This window comes from Myotis lucifugus, unplaced genomic scaffold (assembly GCF_000147115.1).
Source record: "Myotis lucifugus unplaced genomic scaffold, Myoluc2.0 scaffold_151, whole genome shotgun sequence".
Lineage (NCBI taxonomy): Eukaryota > Metazoa > Chordata > Mammalia > Chiroptera > Vespertilionidae > Myotis > Myotis lucifugus.
The window spans coordinates 823,845-843,210 of record NW_005871199.1 but is presented as its reverse complement, the minus strand read 5'-3'; the positions used below and the strand labels follow the sequence as shown (position 1 = coordinate 843,210).

General features: G+C 58.3%; 2 protein-coding genes across 2 annotated transcripts in view; both read left to right on the top strand.

Moving 5' to 3' along the window:
- The window catches only part of INTS3 (integrator complex subunit 3), a 38,117-nt gene extending 27,784 nt beyond the window's left edge, over positions 1 to 10,333 (top strand). Inside the window, exons 16-30 of the mRNA XM_006095143.3 lie at positions 83 to 212; positions 662 to 716; positions 967 to 1,070; positions 1,549 to 1,593; positions 1,773 to 1,892; positions 3,821 to 3,974; positions 4,979 to 5,047; positions 5,809 to 5,884; positions 6,219 to 6,332; positions 6,680 to 6,728; positions 8,240 to 8,407; positions 8,739 to 8,839; positions 9,007 to 9,079; positions 9,261 to 9,417; positions 9,513 to 10,333. Coding sequence (XP_006095205.1) covers positions 83 to 212; positions 662 to 716; positions 967 to 1,070; positions 1,549 to 1,593; positions 1,773 to 1,892; positions 3,821 to 3,974; positions 4,979 to 5,047; positions 5,809 to 5,884; positions 6,219 to 6,332; positions 6,680 to 6,728; positions 8,240 to 8,407; positions 8,739 to 8,839; positions 9,007 to 9,079; positions 9,261 to 9,417; positions 9,513 to 9,590 — 1,493 coding nt within the window. The 3' untranslated portion in view covers positions 9,591 to 10,333. The remainder of the gene's footprint in view (positions 1 to 82; positions 213 to 661; positions 717 to 966; positions 1,071 to 1,548; positions 1,594 to 1,772; positions 1,893 to 3,820; positions 3,975 to 4,978; positions 5,048 to 5,808; positions 5,885 to 6,218; positions 6,333 to 6,679; positions 6,729 to 8,239; positions 8,408 to 8,738; positions 8,840 to 9,006; positions 9,080 to 9,260; positions 9,418 to 9,512) is intronic.
- SLC27A3 (solute carrier family 27 member 3) lies at positions 10,053 to 16,400 on the top strand. Its single transcript, XM_023759307.1, is given in 13 exon segments — positions 10,053 to 10,136; positions 11,895 to 12,449; positions 12,452 to 12,593; positions 12,596 to 12,718; positions 13,015 to 13,224; positions 13,548 to 13,706; positions 14,187 to 14,311; positions 14,562 to 14,756; positions 14,861 to 14,951; positions 15,051 to 15,249; positions 15,462 to 15,559; positions 15,669 to 15,799; positions 16,098 to 16,400. Coding segments are annotated over 13 exon segments (2,289 nt in total). The 3' UTR covers positions 16,275 to 16,400.
- Positions 16,401 to 19,366: the final 2,966 nt, after the last annotated feature.

The window sequence follows — 19,366 nt, the reverse complement described above, 5'->3', positions numbered from 1 at the left end:
GGGACAGAGTATGGGGGGGGGGGGGCTGTCTCCGTTGCTGGTATCTGGGCAAAGTGACTTCTTCCCAAATCACTCCCTTCAGGAAAAAAAAAAGAGTTTCGCTTCCCCCCCATCAAGGAAACAGTTGGGGAGGAGCCAGTTGACATCACCCCTTATCTTGACCAGTTGGATGAGTCCCTAAGGGACAAGGTTCTCCAGCTACAGAAAGGCAGGTAGGTGCACCCGCTGCTCTCAGCCCCCGGACGTCCAGCCCGGGCTCTCCCCCTGGGGCTTAATGGGTGGCAGGATGGTGGGGTTGCGGGGGACGTGGTAGGTGTATGGGGAGGTAGTTGAAGCTGCATGAGGGATGCCTTCTGCAGTTAATGTTGGCGTGTAGGACTGGGTGTGGCAGCCTCATTTCCCAGCATCCCGGGTTCTCCTCACCCCATATGTTCTGAGGCTTTGAATTTCGAAGCAGGATTGTGGGGCTTTCACTTCAGAATGGGCCTCTGCCCAGAGAGCAGCAAATTCTACCCCGATCCTCCCACACAAGCACAGGGTCACACAGAGCTCCTTTGTCTTGTCTTGTCTCTGTGGGGAGAGCGTGCGTGCTGGTGGGTGTGTGTCCTGCCCTCCGCTATCGCTTACGTCCCTGAGATTTCCTCTCGCTTCTGCACTGCAGCGATACCGAGGCCCAGTGTGAGGTCATGCAGGAAATTGTGGACCAGGTCCTGGAGGTAAGAAACCCATCGCCTGAGGGAGGAAGCAGCCCAGCCTGCCCAGCTTCAGGCGCCCTCCTCCTCCCGTCCTGTCCCCCCGTCCCCCCGTCCCCTCCCCCCCCCCAGCAGCTGACTCCCTCCTGCCCTTGCCCAGTGGGTCCCTTTTCTGGGGGTCCCTTTTTCTGGGGGGAGAGGCTGATGAGTCCGGGTAGTGGGGGCAGTAGGCTCGGGTCTGACGGTGATTTCCCCTCCCTTGTCTCACCACCAGGAAGACTTTGACTCGGAGCAGCTGTCCGTCCTTGCGTCCTGCCTACAGGAGCTCTTCAAGGCCCACTTCCGAGGGGAGGTGCTGCCCGAGGAGGTTACGGAGGAGTAAGGCTCATCTTTCTGACTTTTAGGAGCCAGAACTGTGCTCCAAGAGGCACCTTGCTGAGGGCTTGAGAAAAACCATCTGTTCTGATTCACGTGTACTGACTCATTTAAACTAGGATCCCCTTTTCCCTGCTGAAGGCCGAGCGTGCTGGGGCGGCGGACTAGCCGCCCACCCTGTGTGCCCTGCCCGGCTGCTGTACCCAGCAGCCCCCCTCCTTGCTACTTGAGGTGGGACCGGACCTTTCCTGGATCCTCCCTGAAGGGCGGGAATCTCACTTTCAGTGACGATGACAACCCAGATGTGGTCCCATGTGAGGAACCTGTTTTCTCTGTGACCAAGCCTCTGGAGCAGCAGGACACTGACTTTTAGTTAGGAAAGGAGGAGGCTGGCCTCTTGCCTCAAGCTGGTCCTCCCAAAACCTGCCTGCAGCCCGCCCTCCCCGCTTACATGGACTCTCACATCACCTTCCTCTCGTAGGTCCCTGGAGGAATCTGTGGGGAAGCCCCTCTACCTAATATTTAGGTAAGCATCCAGCGGTAGGAGACACTGCCCTGCCCTCCACCCTCCCCAGAGCGCACGTATGCTTCTGTCCCGGGGTAAGGGGACCCCTTTCCAGGAAGGAAGGGTCTGCAGTGGGGCAAGCAGACACGCCTCCCCAGGAGCCCGGGTGCAGCTCCGCTCCTCCCCCCGTCTCCCTCCAGGAACCTGTGCCAGATGCAGGAAGACAACAGCAGCTTCTCTCTGCTTCTGGACCTTCTCTCCGAGCTGTACCAGAGGCAGCCCAAGATCGGCTACCACCTGCTCTACTACCTGAGGGCCAGGTGGGCGTGGGCCCCACATTTAAGCAGGGGTCGGGGAGCATCCTGGAGCGCCTCTCTCCCACCCCGCGCGGATTCCCACCTGTCTGTCAGCGCCAGGGCCTTCCAGTGCGCTCTCTCTCTCTTTTTTAAATAACAGCTTTAAAGTGTACAATTCAGTAGTTTTTAGTAGAGTCACAAAGTTGTACAACTATTACTGCTGTCCAATCAGAACATGTTTATCAGCCTGAGAAGAAACCCGCATCCTTGGGCAGTCACTTTCCCTTCCTCCCTTTACCCAGCCCTGTCACCACTGGTTGGTTTCTGTCTATGGATTTATTTATTCTGGATATTTCATACACTAGCAAATGGAATCATACAATGTGTGGCTTCCGTGCCTGGCTTTTGTCACTTAGCGTGCTGTTCTAAGGTCTGTCCCCGTTGCAGCGTGTCAGCACTTCCTTCCTTTTCCGTGAGTGAATAATGCTCCACGTTTGTAATATCCATTCGCTCAGTGATGGACATTGCAGTTGTTTCTACTTCTTTGTCTTTGTGAACATTCATGTGCAGATTTGTGGGTGAGCATATGGTTTCGGTTTTCTTGGGTATACACCTAGGAATGGGTCAGATGGTAACTCTATTTTTAAGTTTGTGAGGAAGTGCTAAACTGTTTTTCCAAAGTGACTGCAACCATTTTACATTCCCCCAGCAATGTGTGAGAGTCTAAATTTTCTACATGTTCCCCCAGCACTTCTTACTGTTTGGCTTTTTGATTATGGCCATTGTAATGGGTGTGAAGTGGTATCTCACTGTGGTTTTTTTGTTTGCTTGCTTGTTTGTCTTTTATTGATTTTTTTTTAGAGAGAGAGGAAGGGAGAAGAATAGAGAGAGAGAAGGCATCGAAGAGAGAGAAACATTATTGATTGGCTGCCTCCTGCACGCCCTCTTGTGGGGATCGAGTCCGCAACCTGGCCATGTGCCCTGACCAGGAATTTAAGGGCGATTTCCTGGTTCCTGGGTCGACACTCAACCGCTGAGCTACACCAGCTGTCCAAATTCATTCCTCTTTTTTAATTGGGTTATTTGACCTCTTGCTGTTGATTTTTTAAAAATATATTTTATTGATTTTTCACAGAGAGGAAGGGAGAGAGACAGAGAGTTAGAAACATCGATGAGAGAGAAACATCGATCAGCTGCCTCCTGCACATCTCCCACTGGGGATGTGCCCGCAACCCAGGTACATGCCCTTGACCGGAATCGAACCCGGGACCTTTCAGTCCGCAGGCCGATGCTCTATCCACTGAGCCAAACCGGTTTCGGCTACTGTTGATTTTTAAGAGTTCTTTATATATTCTGAATGCAAGTTCCTTATCAAATATATGGTTTGCACATAGTTTCTCCCATTCTGTGGGTTATCTTTTCACTTTCTTTATGGCATCCTTTGAAACACAAAAGTTTTACATTTCGATGAGTCCAGTTTACTTTTTTTTGGTCACTTGTGCTTTTGATGTCATGATGATGTATGCTTCTGTATTTTCTAAGAAATATATATTTAGTTTTTACAGTTAGGCCTATAATCCATTCTGAGTTAAGGTTTGTATATGTTGTGAGGTAGGAGTTATTGTCCTCATTGCTCAGAGCCCAGAGAGCAGGAAGGAAAGGTTTCTTAGCCTGACCCGGGCCCTCTTTCCCCTGTTCTTGCCTGTCCCTGTTTAGTAGCCGACTAGCTGTGGCCCGAGCCCTGGTAGAGCACTGGGGAAAGGCGGGGAGAAGGAGCAGCGGCTCCCGGTTCCCATCAGTCATCCAACCCTTGGGAGGCAGGGGAGAGCCATGAACTAGATCAGCCCCAGGCACCTGGGTAGCAGAGGGGTTTCAGTGGCAGCCACCTCGGGGGATGCTTGAGGTTGGGCGCTGGGGCCAGGCTGCTGGCTAAGGCTCCACTGGTCCTGCAGCAAAGCCGCCGCAGGGAAGATGAACCTGTACGAGTCATTTGCCCAGGCCACCCAGCTGGGTGACCTGCACACCTGCTTAATGATGGACATGAAGGCCTGCCAGGAGGACGACGTGCGACTGCTGTGCCACCTCACACCCTCCATCTACACGGAGGTCAGTGCCTCCACCCGTATCCATGGGGGTGGGGCAGCAGCATTCCCTGTCTCATGGCACACAACCCTGACCCTCCTTACCCACCCCACTGGCCTTGGTGAGCCATTTCTCCCCACACCACAGCTGTCCCCTCCGTCCCCATCTTTATTAAAGATTTTAAAAGGTCTCAAAGCTCTCAAGTTTCTATGTGAGTTGGGATCTGGGCCTGTATACTTGGCTTCATGGCTTTGGCCCCATCTTCTGCACCCAGGACGGGCCCCCATCTAGGTCTACGTTCACAGATCTCAGCCCTCTTGCCAGCAGATGGCTCACCCTCAGAGTCTTTCTAATGGTTCCCAACGACCAGGACCTCTGGTGGAGACTCACTTTCATTTCCCGGCCCACGCGCAGTCTTCCCTGGAACTGGAACACAGGAGGCGTCAGCTCTTCCTCCTTTGGTGAAAGTTTGCAGGAATTGGGAAGTCAGGGCACAGGGTGTGGGCATGACAGGAGGAACTGTGATCTCAGCCAAAACCGGAGGGGGGGGTGCAGATGCGCGGCAGATGGCAGTTTCCTTCTCTGCTCCCTAACTGGTGAACTGGTTTCTCCAGAAGGGGTCCTGCCCACCCCGAAACCCTGAACACGCCCTGAACACCCACACACTCTACACCTTCTCTTCTTTGGCTGAGGATCAGAGTAGATTGGATTTCTTTGCTGCCAGCGATGCAAATGCCTATTTTGTCACCACACAGAACGAACCGTCGTGTCCAATCCTTTCTGCTCTAGCTTTGTCTCTGCATAGTTCCCATTCCTTCCCTTGTGCGCATGCACACACTGCCACACACAGAACACAGCCCGGCTCTCGGGTTAGGTTCCCAGCTTCGTAGCTGTTGGGTCTTTGTTTAGGGTTTTCTATTAGGACCCTGTGTCCGGCTCACCCAGCCCCATCCCCCGACCATGTGCCAAGGCAGGGGAATGGGGTGCGCCCTGGACTCCTGCCCTAGGGCCCCTCCTTCTCTCTCCAGTTTCCAGATGAGACCTTGCGGAGCGGGGAGCTCCTGAACATGATCGTGGCCGTCATTGACTCTGCACAGGTGAGCGAGTTGTCATCCTAAGAGTGTGGGAGGCAGGACTGCAAATCCGGGCTCTGCCTCCCCACCGGCCCGCAGACGGCGTCCGGCTGCTCCTGGCTGCCCTGTGTGCACCCCAGGGGTTCCCCTGCTTCATATTCTGTGGGCACTTCTGCTCCACAGGGAAAGCGAAGGGATTGGTTTTTGTTCTCAACTGGCCTTCCATGTACCTGACTCAGGATGGAAGGGTCACACGTTTCTGTTGGACCTTTGCACCACGCACACGTCCCCAAGAGGCTCTAGCTTTGCTTGTGTCCATTTTCGGGCTGAACTGGGGCCCCATTCCTGTTCCTCCTCTCCGTCCATAAAGGAGGGGGTTTAATACTCCAGACCCTTCCTTTGCTTTGCTATCCCCACACCTGTAATCCAGAGCTGGGTCCCCCATGGCCCTTCCCTCCTCGGTGCTGGCTGGGGTGGGCCAAGGCCCTGACTATGGCAGGTAGAGAAGTTGCCATTCTCTTGCCTCCGTGTGAGAGGTGGCTTCACTAAACTGTTCTTGCCCCCAGTGGGTCTGTGGTTACCACTCAGGCCTGTTGCTTCTTTCCCAGGCCCCTTTGTCCTTCAGAGACCCCAGCGTCCATTGTATGCCATTTCCTCCCTAAACCTGTAAAAACTAGGCTTTCACTTCCTCTGATTTCCCCGTATGGAGCCCTCTTGGTCCTCCTGCCATGCTAGCTTCCCGGCCTCTTTAAAACCAGTGGGTTATGGCTTCTCCTCCTCCTTAGCTCCAGGAGCTGGTCTGCCATGTGATGATGGGGAACCTGGTCATGTTTCGAAAAGACTCAGTCCTCAACATACTCAGTAAGTGAGCAGATTCGTTAGGAACCTGGGAGGAGAGGGGGTGGCAGCCTGTTTATAGGAACGGGAGGGCTGGTTGTGGGGCTGAGAATGGGACAGAACAGCATCCACCCCGCTCTGCGGTCTGGGGTCATGTCTCTGGATCTGCTCCTTGCTCTGTGAGATGGAAAGATGCCCTCTGGCTTCAGGGCTGACGGGGCTACAGAAGCTATCTGAATGATGGCTTTGGAAATACGCTTTTTGTGGAAAGGGAAAGTATCTGTCGGCTTAGGATTGGGGTGCTGGTTGTTAGGGGAAGAGAGAGAGAAAGAAGAAATGTCTCTTCACTGTCGCGCAGTCCAGAGCCTAGAGTGGGAAACCTTTGAACAGTACTGTGCCTGGCAGCTCTTCCTGGCCCACAACATACCCCTGGAAACCATCATCCCCATCTTGCAGCACCTCAAGTACAAGGGTGAGTAGGGATGTGGCAGGGAGCATGGTGATGGGACTCTCCTGGTCGGGCTGGGGCAAGGCTAAGGCCTCCAGACTCCAGATGAGCCCAGGCCCCTGCTCCCCTCCCACCGAAGCTCTTGCAGAAGGTCAGCCACTTCTGCTCTGAGCCGAGCCCTGCCCGCCCCTCTGAGCCAGGCGCTGGCTGGGCTCGGGCTGGACTCTTGCAGGGTCGGGGAGGACTCTTCTTCCTGCTCCCGAAGACTGTTTTTGCTCCTCCCAGCGCTGTTGGTTGGAGGAGGGGAGAGGTCCCGGATGTCTTCCTGGAATTGTGCCTTCCTCTGAATGGCCTCTACCCTTCCTCCACAGAGCACCCAGAGGCCCTGTCCTGCCTCCTGCTGCAGCTCCGGAGAGAGAAGTGAGTCCCACCTGGAGCTGAAGAGCCCCATCCGGCACAAGAGATGGTCCTGAATGGAGGGCTTTGGTCCTGCCTCTTGGCCATGTTTGTTCTGTTGTTGACATGGGCTGCTTCTGTCCTTTCCCCAAAGTGATTGACAAATCAGCAGCTCCGGGGACCTGGGCTTCCTCTGGACTTTCCCCCCTGCCCACCAGGAGCTGCCCTGGGGGTGGGGACCGGACATCCCTGTTTCCTGCTGCCACAGCAGTTCTAAATCCAGGAGCTGCTGCTCCCCTCCCCCAGGCCCTTGAGGCCACCCCTCGGCTAATCCAAGAGGAGGAAGGGTCAGAGCAGAGGGGTCACACACCACCTGCTTCCTTGACCTGCTGGTTCCCTGCTGGGGGGTGAGGCGGAGAGGCCCCGCCCCCATCACAGGCACTTTTTGTTGGTTGGTTTGTTAATCCTCACCCGAGGATATTTTTTCCATTGATTTTTTTGAGAGAGTAGAAGGGGGGAGGAGGAGGAGGAGGAGGAGAGAGAGAAACATTGATGTGAGACAGACACATCCATTGGTTGCCTCCCACATGTGCCCCAGCGGGGGCAGGAATCGTAGGCCCTTCAGTGCGCAGGCTGACACTCTAACCACTGAGCACACGAGCACGCCAGCCAGGGCCATCACAGGCACTTTTTAAAAAAATATATATTTTATTGATTTTTTACAGAGGGGAAGGGAGAGGGATAGAGAGTTAGAAACATCCATGAGAGAGAAACATCCATCAGCTGCCTCCTGCACCACCGCCCCCCCCCCCCCCCCCCACTGGGGATGTGCCCGCAACCAAGGTACATGGTACATGCCCCTGACCGGAATCGAACCTGGGACTCCTCAGTCCACAGGCCGACGCTCTAGCCACTGAGCCAAACTGGTCAGGGCCATCACAGGCACTTTTGCAACAGCTCCGTATACATGGCACAACAGCTGTGTGTCTGTTCCTTTGTACCTTCTTGTCTTTCCCTTTTCTCCTCTCTTGCCTGAGAGACTAGAAGTGGTACAAAGCGTCCTAAAGGAAGCGGGAAGGCAGGAGGACTGTGTGGGGACTGTGCCTTCCCAGCCCTCCCCCCGCGCCTTCCCTGGGCTGGGTACTAGTGTGGCTCACAGCCCCGGGACTGGGGGGGCGGGCAGTGCTCACACACCACATGTTGTCCTTTGCCTCCCTGGTCCATTTCCTGAATGTTTTGGGGAAAGGGGGGGACTTGGGGGCTTCCTTCCCCGCAGGACAACACGCACCTTCTACCACCACAGAAACTAAAGAATCTCACTTCTTGTCTCCTGGCTTCTGCAGAGGATGAAACCAGGCATTCCTTGGCCTAAAGAGAAGAGGGAGAGGGATGTGAGAGTAGGAAGCCACAGCAGGACTCGGGTGGGGCAGGGTGGGGAAGGCTGAGGTTTGGGAAATAAGTACATGGGAGAGATCTGGAGGTTCCTGCGGCCAGCTGTGTGAGCAGGGTGCCCACAGCCCCTCTCACGCCCCCAGGCCCAGCGAGGAGATGGTAAAGATGGTGCTGAGCCGGCCCTGCCACCCCGATGACCAGTTCACCACCAGCATCCTGCGACACTGGTGCATGAAGCACGATGAACTGCTGGCCGAGCACATCAAGTCCCTGCTCATCAAGAACAACAGCCTCCCACGCAAGAGGCAGAGGTGGGAGTGGGCCCTTCAGGACACACCAGGCCGAGCTGCTGCTGCCCACCCTCCATCCCAGGGCAGCCCCTGCTGCCCCTGCCTGGCTTGTGGGTGACACCTAGTGGTCCGAAGCTACACGGCACACAGGACCATGGTGGCCCCTTCCCCTTTCCCAGTGCCCTGTGGCTGGTCCCTATTCCAGCTCACCTCCCTGGTCCCAGCCCAGCCCTCTGGCCCCTCCCTGTGTGGGCTGTGTCTGTCTGCAGGGGTAACCCTGGTGGGAAGAGGGCCTTGCACTCCTGGAGCCCTCACTGGGAGCTCAGGTCTGGTTCCCGTGACTTCCTTGCAGCCTGAGGAGCTCCAGCAGCAAGCTGGCCCAGCTGACTCTGGAGCAGATCCTGGAGCACTTGGACAACCTGCGCCTCAACCTGACCAACACCAAGCAGAACTGTATGTGCCAGCCCTCCCGAGTCCAGCCTGCCCGCTGCTACCCTGGCTCAGACCGCCCTGGGCCGGGTGGGAGCAGGGCAGGAGAGAATCAACCCTGGGCACCGCTGGTTAAGCTCCCAGACCTCTGACTGTTCTTCCTCCCTGCTGTCCCTTCCCTCTCCCTCTAGTTTTTAGCCAGACTCCCATTCTCCAGGCGCTGCAGCACGTCCAGGCGAGCTGTGACGAGGCCCACAAGATGAAGTGAGGCTCCTTGGGAAGTGGTGGGGAAGGCCAAGGGGAGGGGGCCTGCTGGGGTCACAGACTTAATGACCAGTAAGACCAGGGGCTTGAAGAGAAATCGAACCCGGGCCGGGGGAAGAGGAGATGGGAAGGAGGCCAGAGGGCCAGAGGCCCCGCTCTGAGAGCTCGTTCTGTCCCTCAGGTTCAGCGACCTCTTCTCCCTGGCAGAGGAATACGAGGACTCTTCCACCAAACCCCCCAAGAGCCGGCGAAAAGCAGCTCTCTCCAGCCCCCGGAGTCGAAAGAATGCCACTCAGCCCCCCAATGCTGAGGAGGAGTCTGGCTCTAGCAGTGCCTCGGTGAGCCCTCGCCGGCCGGCGCAGGAAGGGAGCGTGGGGGCAGGTGGAGCTGGGCAGCAGCTGTCGGGCTGATGATCCCCTTCACTCTCCTCCAGGAGGAAGAAGACACAAAACCGAAGCCCACCAAGCGTAAGCGGAAGGGGTCCTCTGCCGTGGGGTCTGACAGTGACTGAGTCCCTGCTGCCAGCCCACCCCTAGTTGGACGACCCTCTCCTCGGTGAATCGAAGGTTTAACGGGCGGGAGACGGAAGGGGAAGCACCCTCTCTCCCCATCCCAAGACTGGGCCGGTGGGAAGTCTGATCGCTGCCATGCAGCCTCAGCCCCTCCCCCTCCCTGGGGCCTCCAGCCCATCACTGCTGCTCCACCAGCGCTGGGGTTCCCCCTGAAGCTTGAGGCTTCAGAACCTGGACTGCAGGGAGGTCCTCAGGCCCCTGCCCCTCCCCCAGCCCAAGGAGCTGTTTAAATCAAGAGGAGAAATGGCAGGGGGGCAGCTGGCCAGACGAGGATGAGAGGAAAGACTCAAGGGTGCGCGGGTCCTTTCTGATGATCCCCTTTAGGTCTTAATTTGCCCTGAACAGGCAGCTTCTAGTCGCTCTCCATACACTGGTATGAAACGGGCATTTAACCTGTGACAATGTCGGGCTGCCTGTTTGTTTCCGTGGGGCGAATGCCACAAGCGCTCAGGAAGGAACCTGAGAGGGGGGCACAGCCCCCCCTGGTATGCCCTGGAGGCACCTCACGCTGGGCCAGAGCCCGAAGGAGTCTCGGAGACAGCTCCCAGAACTGTCAAAGGTCCCATTTCCTTGGTTGTCTTCTTTGGGTTTTTTTGTGGGGTTTTCTTTGGCAGAGATAATCGTGTTTTAAAAGCTGTTTTTAAATGACAATAAAACAAGCCAGAACCTCTTTTGTGCTGGAGTTGCTGCCCCCATTTACCCTGTGCATGTACAGGTGGTCTGTTTAATTGGCACCCCTCCTGTGACTTCATAATTTCCCCCTGTTCCCTTCCTGTCCTCCCCCCCCTTTTTTTAAATATTTTTTTAAAATATATTTTATTGATTTTTTACAGAGAGGAAGGGAGAGCAATAGAGAGTTAGAAACATCAATGAGCGAGAAACAAACATCTATTAGCCGCCTCCTGCACACCCCCCACTGGGGATGTGCCCGCAGCCAAGGTACATGCCCTTGACCAGAATCGAACTTGGGACCCTTCAGTCCGCAGGCCGACGCTCTATCCACTGAGCCAAACCGGTCAGGGCTTAAAAATATTTTTAAAATTGATTTCAGAGAGGAAGGGAGAGGGAGATAGAAACATCAATGATGAGAGAGAATCATTGATTGGCTGCCTCCTGCATGCCCCCTCCTGGGGATTGAGCCGGAAACCAGGCATGTGCCCTGACCAGGAATTGAACCGTGACCTCCTGGATCATATACATAGGCAGACGCTCAACCACTGAACCACTGAGCCACACTGGTCAGGCTGCCCTCCCCTCTTCTTGTCTGAAGCCGAGAGGACTTGGCTTTGTCCCCCATCATTCTGGCTGCCACTGGCAGTGAAGGCCAGGCGGTAAGCCGAGGTCTGTCCTTAACCATCTCAAGTAGAGACTTCCAGAAGCTGGTATTTGTCATATTCCATTTAGTAAGGCCGAATGCCAACTACGGGCACGCTCCCAATTCAGATCCTGGGCACGTGGAGAGTTCGGTTACCAGGGTGGGGGCTCCCTTTCCTCCGCACTGTGTACCAGCAGGAAGAGCTCCCTGGCTGTGCCGGTCCCCTCCTGTCAGGGAGGTTGGTGGCGAGCTAGAGAGGAGCGAAGTTCAGGCTGACTGCACAGTTGCTAAGCCCGCAAGCTTGTCTCAGGATCTCCCCTCCCCAGAGCTGCTACTCCTTCCTTTGCAAGTCTGAACCGCCAGAGGCCTCTTTTCCTTCCTCTCTCCTTCCCCAGTTTTCTCTGCCCCAATTAAAACCAGGATGGAGAGCATTCACTGGCTGGCCCCAATTATTGTACCCTTGCCCAAAGGGAGGGGCCTCCGCCACGGCCCCTCCGGAAATCTGGCGGGCTGGGCCTCCACCTTTCCCCTACTTAACTTCCAGCTCCCACCCATCCCCTGGGGTTGCTGCTGCTGCTGGCAGCTGGAGGGAGGGCATGGGTCTGGCTACCTTGCCGGGACTTGCAGCACCAAACAGGCAAAGGGCCGAGTCCTTCAGTCTTTTGGGAGAGAACAGAGGCACTCTTCCATCACGGGTGCAAATGAGATAGAAGAGGGAGCGGTGGACTTTGATCCAAACGTCCTGGTGCTCAGACCTGGACGCCAAAGTCCAGCCGGATGCCTAAACCGCCCTTGACAAGGGACCTAAAATGAGACGACCCTGGGATTGAGGGAAGGCGTGAGCACCGCCCAGGACCTGGTGAGGTGCAGGCGAGTCGCCTGGAAGGAGCGAGTCCAGGGCGGAGCGTAGGGGTGGGGAGGCCGGGAGTGCGGGGGCCGGCCCCCACCTCCGCCCCTGCTCGCCTCCTGGGGGAAGGGGCGTGTGCCGGCGCACGCGCGCTCCGGGGAAGGAGCGGTCTCAGAGCCAGAAAGTGAGGCCCCAGTTTCTCGGAAGCAAGTACCAGGCAGCAGCAGCCAGAAGCGAGCGGCTGGTGCCAGCCGGCGCCGAGTCGAGGAAGAGGGCGCGATGGCTGCTCTCCTGCTGCTGCCCCTGCTGCTGCTGCTGCCGCTGCTGCTGCACTTCTGGCCACAGTGGCGCTGGTGGGCGGCAGACTTGGCCTTCGCGGTTCGCGCCCTACGATGCAAACGCGCGCTCCGAGCACGCGCCCTGGCCGCGGCCGCCGGCGACCCGCAGAGCCCCGAGGGAGGCTGCAGCCTGGCCTGGCGCCTCGCACAGCTGGCTCGCCAGCGGCCGGCGCACACCTTCCTCATCCACGGCGCGCGGCGCTTCAGCTACGCGGAGGCCGAGCGCCAGAGCAACCGGGCGGCGCGCGCCTCTTGCGGCGCGCGCCTCTTGCGCGCGCGGGGCTGGGAAGAGGGCCCCGCGGCGGCGGCGATTCTGGGGGCGCCCGGGAAGGCGAGGGGGCAGCCGAAGCCAGAGGCGCGGGCTGCGAGGAAGGGGATGGCGCGGCACGCTTGCACTGGGCCACCGTGCGCTGCTCCTGCCATGCCGGCACGGAGTTCTTGAGGGTTGGGTTGGGCTGACAAAGGCCGGGCTGCCCACGGCTTTGGTGCCCACCCCGCCTGCAGCTGCGGCGCGAGCGCGCTGGTGCTGCGCCAGGTAAGGCGCGAGCGCGCTGGTGCTGGCGCCAGGTAAGGCTGGAGCCCGCGGGGCGGGGCCCGCAGGGAAGGGGCGGGGCGGGCCAGACGGGATGGGCTCGGAAGGTACCCGAGCACGTTTCCTGGGGCTCCCAAAGGGTGGGGATGAGTCTGTGGATTTGCGAAGGGATGGAGCTGGATCAAGCCCGGGATGGACGTCCATACTCTACTCTCACCCAAGAGCAGTGCGGGGCGGGGGAAGGGGAGAGAGTGGCCACGCCAATAAGCTAAGGGGTGGGAAAGGCTTCTGGGTGGCGGTGGGCGGAGCTGTGCTTTCCTGCCGCATCCAGAGTTCCTGGAGTCCCTGGAGCCTGACCTGCCGGCCCTGAGAGCGATGGGGCTCCACCTGTGGGCTGCAGGCCCTGAAGCCCATTCCGCTGGAATTCGCGATCTGCTGGCTGAGGTCTCTGCTCAAGTGGACGCACCGGTGCCCGGATACTTATCTGCCCCCCAGAGCATAATGGACACGTGCCTGTACATCTTCACCTCTGGTACTACCGGTGAGGGCTGGTCACCATGCTCACCTCCCAGAAACTCAGGCAGAGGAAGACAAGGGTCTGGGACAGGACCTGGGACCTCGCAGCTCCCAGGCCACCCCTCCAACCCCCCGAGGAGATGGTGATCCCAGCGGCCCTGTCCTCTCTCACCAACCCTCTCATTCCGGTCATTTCTCCACCTCCCCGATCTTCCCACATTTCCAAGTCAGCCTGGCCTCCCTTCTCAGCTTCGGTTTTGCCTCTGTGCCTCTTTCTGTGGGAAACCCAGCAGGGGCGATGAGGGAGGCAGGGCTTGGCGCTGAGCCCTTCCCCTGGTCTCCCCCCAGGCCTCCCCAAGGCTGCGCGGATCAGTCACCTGAAGGTCCTGCAGTGCCAGGGCTTCTACCAGCTGTGCGGTGCCCACCAGGAGGATGTGATCTACCTGGCCCTCCCACTCTACCACATGTCCGGCTCCCTGCTGGGCATCGTGGGCTGCCTGGGCATCGGTCAGTCTCTCCTCGCCAACCCCCATGTCGTCCTCTAGCACACATTTAGGAAGCACCTGCTGTGGTGCCCCGAGTCCTTCAGGTAGAGAAGGGAGCAAGCAGGCAGGCAGGGCCTACTCCAGGAGCTCCTGGTCCAGTGGGGAAATGTCACCTGCACAGACCTGCAGGCTGAGCACTGTGGGAGGCCACGTGTTCACAGAACTCCGCATTCCAGGGACAAGGGGATGGAAGGGCTGGGAGTGTTAGCCGGGAGGCTGGGAGTGTTAGCCGGGAGGAGGCACATGGAGAGGAGGGGTGGCGAGGAAAGGGCATACCCTCTGAGGCACAGGTGGGAAAGGAAGAAGGCCAACTTGGCCAGCCCACAAGTGAGAATGCTGCTGGGGCGCTGCAAGCTAGTGTCTGGGAAGAAGGGGGCAGGGCTCCCCCGACAGCCCTTAATCTACCTCTTTCCTTCCTCCCCTTTCTCCCCACTTCTGGCAGGGGCCACAGTGGTACTGAAGTCCAAGTTCTCAGCTGGTCAGTTCTGGGAGGACTGCCAGAAGCACCGGGTGACGGTGTTCCAGTACATCGGGGAATTATGCCGATATCTCGTCAACCAGCCCCCGGTGCGTGGGCTCAGATGCGGGGGAGGGGGGGGGAGCCACCAAGGCAGGGAGATGGGCAGCTGCCAGGAGACACCGGGACAGGTGTCTGGGAGTTGGAGGCAGAGGAGGAAGCCTGGAACGATGGGCCATCCGATGCTTAGGGAATCTGAGCATCCGGTGGAAGGGTTTCTGGGGAATGACAAACAGGACTTCACTTTGGGAGCTGGCATCTTGGTGTGAAAGCTCCTGCCCCTCTCTGCACTCTCCTCAGAACCAGGCAGAACGTGGACACCAGGTCCGGCTGGCAGTGGGCAGTGGGCTGCGCCCGGACACCTGGGAGCGTTTCGTGCGGCGCTTCGGGCCCCTGCAGGTGCTGGAGACGTACGGACTGACGGAGGGCAACGTGGCCACGTTCAACTACACCGGACAGCGGGGCGCCGTGGGCCGCGCCTCCTGGCTTTACAAGGTGAGGGGAGGAAGGAGCTAGAGCCCCCCTGGGACAGCCGGGGGGTGGCTGGGAGGGCGTTCGTGCAACTGAAATGACCCAGTGCCTGGGGCTCCCTTCCCCAGCATGTCTTCCCCTTCTCTTTGATTCGCTATGATGTCACCACAGGGGAGCCATTTCGGGACACGCGGGGGCACTGTGTGGCCACATCTGCAGGTCTGTGCTGGGGGGGGGCGGTGAAGCTGGCTAGGGGTGATTGGCCTTGAAGAGTGGGGTGAGGCCGGCCGTCCCCCCTGACCCCAGCTGCTCTGCCAGGTGAGCCAGGGCTGCTGGTGGCCCCGGTGAGCCAGCAGTCTCCGTTCCTGGGCTACGCCGGGAAGCCAGAGCTGGCCCAGGGGAAGCTGCTCAAGGACGTCTTCCGGCCGGGGGACCTTTTCTTCAACACCGGGGACCTGTTGGTCTGCGATGACCAGGGCTTTCTCCGCTTCCATGATCGCACTGGGGACACCTTCAGGTATCTGTCCATCCTTCCCGACTCCGTCCAGGCATCGGCTCTCTGTAGCCCGGGCCCCCTACACCTCAGCTCCGTCATCCCCCAGCCGGGCCGGCTCCTCATCTCACCTCTCCTCCCAGACCTCTGGCCCCTGCCCTCATCTCCGACACTCTCCCCACCGGCTCTTGGGGCCCTGACTCCTCCCTCCCAGCTTTGAATCTGCTCTCCGGCAGGTGGAAGGAGGAGAACGTGGCCACGACCGAGGTGGCGGAGGCCTTGGAGGCCCTGGATTTCCTCCAGGAGGTGAACGTCTACGGAGTCACCGTGCCAGGTGCCCAAGCGTGGGAGTTGGGGGGGGCACCTGGCCCACCTCCCGGAGTCGGTGTAACTTGGGCACCGCACCGGGAGCGTGAGGCTAAGCCTTGCCCCCCCCTCCCCAGGGCACGAAGGCAGGGCTGGAATGGCGGCCCTGGTTCTGCGTCCCCCCCACTCACTGGACCTCGGGCAGCTCTACGCCTATGTTTCTGAGCACTTGCCACCTTACGCCTGGCCCCGGTTCCTGCGGCTCCAGGTAACCATCCACTCCTGCTGCGACCTCTCGCCCCACATATGCAGCAGTCGTGGCTCCCAAACCCCACCCAGGGACACCCCATAACACACTGAAGAGGAAGAGCAGCTCCTTCCAGACATGCTCCTCACCCCTTCAGATCTAGACTTGGCTCCTTCTCTTCCCTGTCACCTCCTCCCCTGAACCCTGACCTCATGACCCCCTTTTCCCAGACCTGCCCCCTAATAAAATCCAGGCAACTCACCTGAGCCACCTGGGCAGCGTACCCCTCCCTTCAACTCCCTTGACGCCCCCTTCCCAGGAGTCTCTGGCCACCACAGAGACCTTCAAGCAGCAAAAGGTTCGGATGGCCAAGGAGGGCTTCGACCCGAGCGCCCTGCCCGACCCGCTCTACGTTCTGGACCAAGCGGGGGGCGCCTACCTGCCCCTCACACCCGCCCGGTACCGAGCCCTCCTGGCGGGGGACCTGCGAATCTGAGCGCCCTGCATGCCCGGCTGAGAGGGGCCTGCGGGGCGGGCATGGCAGGGGCTGCGGGGATCTTTTCTACCCAGATTTGTACTCATTATTTTGTAATAAACGCGCCCAGAGCCGGTCTGGCTGTCTTTCCCGTGTCCAGTCCGTCTTCCCTGTCGGCTGTGGCACTGCTTCTCCCTCGGGGGTTCGCTCCTGGCACAGAGCCCGGGCCCTCCTGCCCTGACTTCCTGTGGCCTCGGGATTTTCCCTCTCGGGGGACCCCAGACGATCCTTGTTCTGGGAGAACCCTGGTAACGGATGTCTGTGATCCTGGCGTCTGGTCCCAGTCTCACCCCCTGAGTTCAGGCCCCCCACACCCCTCTGCTTTCTCCCGAGAGCTGCAGGCCCCAGGGTTGACTCGGGCAGAGGTGGACAGAAACACTGCCCCACAGCTGTCTCCACGGAACAGAGGTGGTGGCGGGGCCTGGGGCAGAGCCTCCACCGGGCAAAACAAAGGTTAGATTTGGGGGAAAAGGATACTCCAGGCGCCCATCTCCCCTCACAGCCAGTCAGCGAGGAGGGGAGAGGGGGTCACGCAGCCTCCCCAACGCAGAGGGTCACCTAATCCTGGCCACACATTCCCTTGAGGAGCAGGCTGGGAAGGGGCCCCGCAGGCTCTGGGAGTTAGAAGACCCTCCGTGGAGCAGGGCTCAGAGTGCACGCGTGCCTGTGGCAGCAGGAGGAATGGAGGAATCAGAGGGAAGAAGGCCTCCCCACGCCCTGAAGGAGGTGTCGGAAACTTAATCATTTAAAAGCCTGAAATGATGAAACTCCTGCTTCTCCTAGAACTAAAGTCTCCTCTGTTTTAAGCTGTGGGTCCCTGACATTTTCTGCTACTTTCCCTTGGGTTGTCCGTCCCCTTCCAGCCCCTCTCCCCAACAGAGAGCCCAGGGGAAGGGCCCTACCATCAAGCTGGGGCCCCCCTGGCTAACCCTCCCGTTCCAAAGCACGCTACCCCACTCTCCACCAACAAACCCAACCCAGTGTCACCAACCGACTAGTGGAGGCGCACGCTGGGATGTAAGTGACATCTTCCCACACTGATGAATAAAAGTCATTTAGCTGCTTCTGCTCACCGCTCTGCCGAGGGTCTGCTTAGGGGGGGTGGGGGCAGGGTCCAACTCAGATGTAGCTGCTTCTCTTGGCTGGCAAGGGCATATCACGCAGCTGCCCCCTTACAACCTTAACTCATGTTTCCCAGGACTCAGCCGGGCAGCCCTCTCCCTTGTGGCACCACACACCAAGTTCTCCCCACAACCCCTGTCTCAGTCCGTCTAAGTCTGCACCATCCAATATGGTAGCTGCCAGCCACACGCCTGGCGGGGACTCAAAATGTGGCTATTCCGAGCGAGGTGAGCTGTAAGTGTGCACTACACACTGGGCTCCAGACTTATCACCAAAAAGAGAATTGAAAGATTTCTTCCATAATTCTTTTCTATTGTTTACATGTTGGAATACTATTTTGGGTGTATTGAGTTAAATAACATGTTAAAATGAATTTCACTTGTTTATTTTACTTTAGAAACATGGTTACTAGAAATTTTAGAAAGAATTATTTTAAAAAATAAATAGCTCAGCCGGTGTGGCTGAGTGGTTGAGCATCGACCTATAAACCAGGAGGTCAGGGTTTGATTTCCGGTCAGGCCACATGCCTGGGTTGCGCACTCAGTCCCCAGTGTGGGGTGTGCTGGAGGCAGCCGGTCAGTGACTCTGTCATCATTGATGTTTCTAGCTCTCTCCCTCTTCATTCTTCTGAAATCAATAAAAATGTTTTAAAATAATAAATAAATAAAATTTTAAAACTAAGTTTTCCTGCTAAAACACACAACAAACCACCCACATTGAAGTGAAATAAAATGGAATGATGAGATAGTTTGCAAAGAGAAAGTTGGTCCTCAGGCAGCCGTTCCCTTTCTCAGGAAGCTGCCACCAGCGGGGATGCTGGTGGGAGGTGGTGGGACCGGAGAACGTGTCTGCACACCAGGCCTTGTCCTCAGCTCTGTGCCTGTGGGTCCCCAGGGTCCCCCCCCCCCACAACCAGAGGAGCCAGAAGAGGGGGGCTGGGGTCAGAGAAACATTCCTGTTTGTTTTGTTTCAGCCCGCGGGCTGAGAATGGCTTTATATTTTCACCGGGTTAAGGAAATCAAAAGGATATGTCACGACATGTAAAAATGACACGGAATTCAGGTTTCCGTGTGTATACGTAGTCTCATTGGGACAGGCCACGGTCGTTCCTCTATCTGTTCTCTGTGGCTGCTTCTGTGCTACAAACGCGGAGATGAGTGGTGACAGGGACCAGACGGCCTGCAGAGCCGGAGATGCTGACCGTGGGCCCTGGGGCAGCTGCCAGCCCGTCCAGGGCGTCGGCCCGGAGCACCCGGGGGGAGGGGGGGACAAGCCCTGGCGGCCCAGGTTTGGGGACCGCGCCCGGGGGACCAGGCGGGAAGTCCCCGGAGACCACCAAGCGGGAAGGGCATTAACCGCGGGCAGCCCGCGCACCGCCCGGGTTCCCCCCCGGCCCGCGGGCGCCCCGGGGGGCCACGTCCCGGGGGGGGGGGAAAGGGGGGGGGAAGGCGGGGCGGCCCCGGGACAGGGGGCAATTCCCGGGGGGCCCGAATCGGGCCCTCCCGGGCCTCCCCGACCCAAAAGAGGGCGCCCTGCGCACTTGGGCGCGGGGGCCCCGGGGGGGCGGGGGGGGCGGGGCCGGGGGTAGGGGGAGCCCCGCGCTCTCGCTAAAAGTAGAAGAAACGTGGAGGGGCGGGGCCAGAGTCCCCGGAGTTCTTTTCTGTGGGCCTCTAGGGGTCCACCGCAGGAGCAGCTATTTGAGATATAATTCACATCCCATAAAATAAAATTCGCTCTTTAAACATGTAAACTAGGGCTTTAATGCATTCGTAAATTTGCGCAACCATGGCCACTACCTAATTTAGAACGTTTTAAAAATATATATTTGTATTGATTTCAGAGAGTAATGGAGAGGGATAGAAACATCAATGGTGAGAATCATTGATCGGCTGCCTCCGGCTCGCCCTCTACTGGGGATCCAGCCCGCAGCC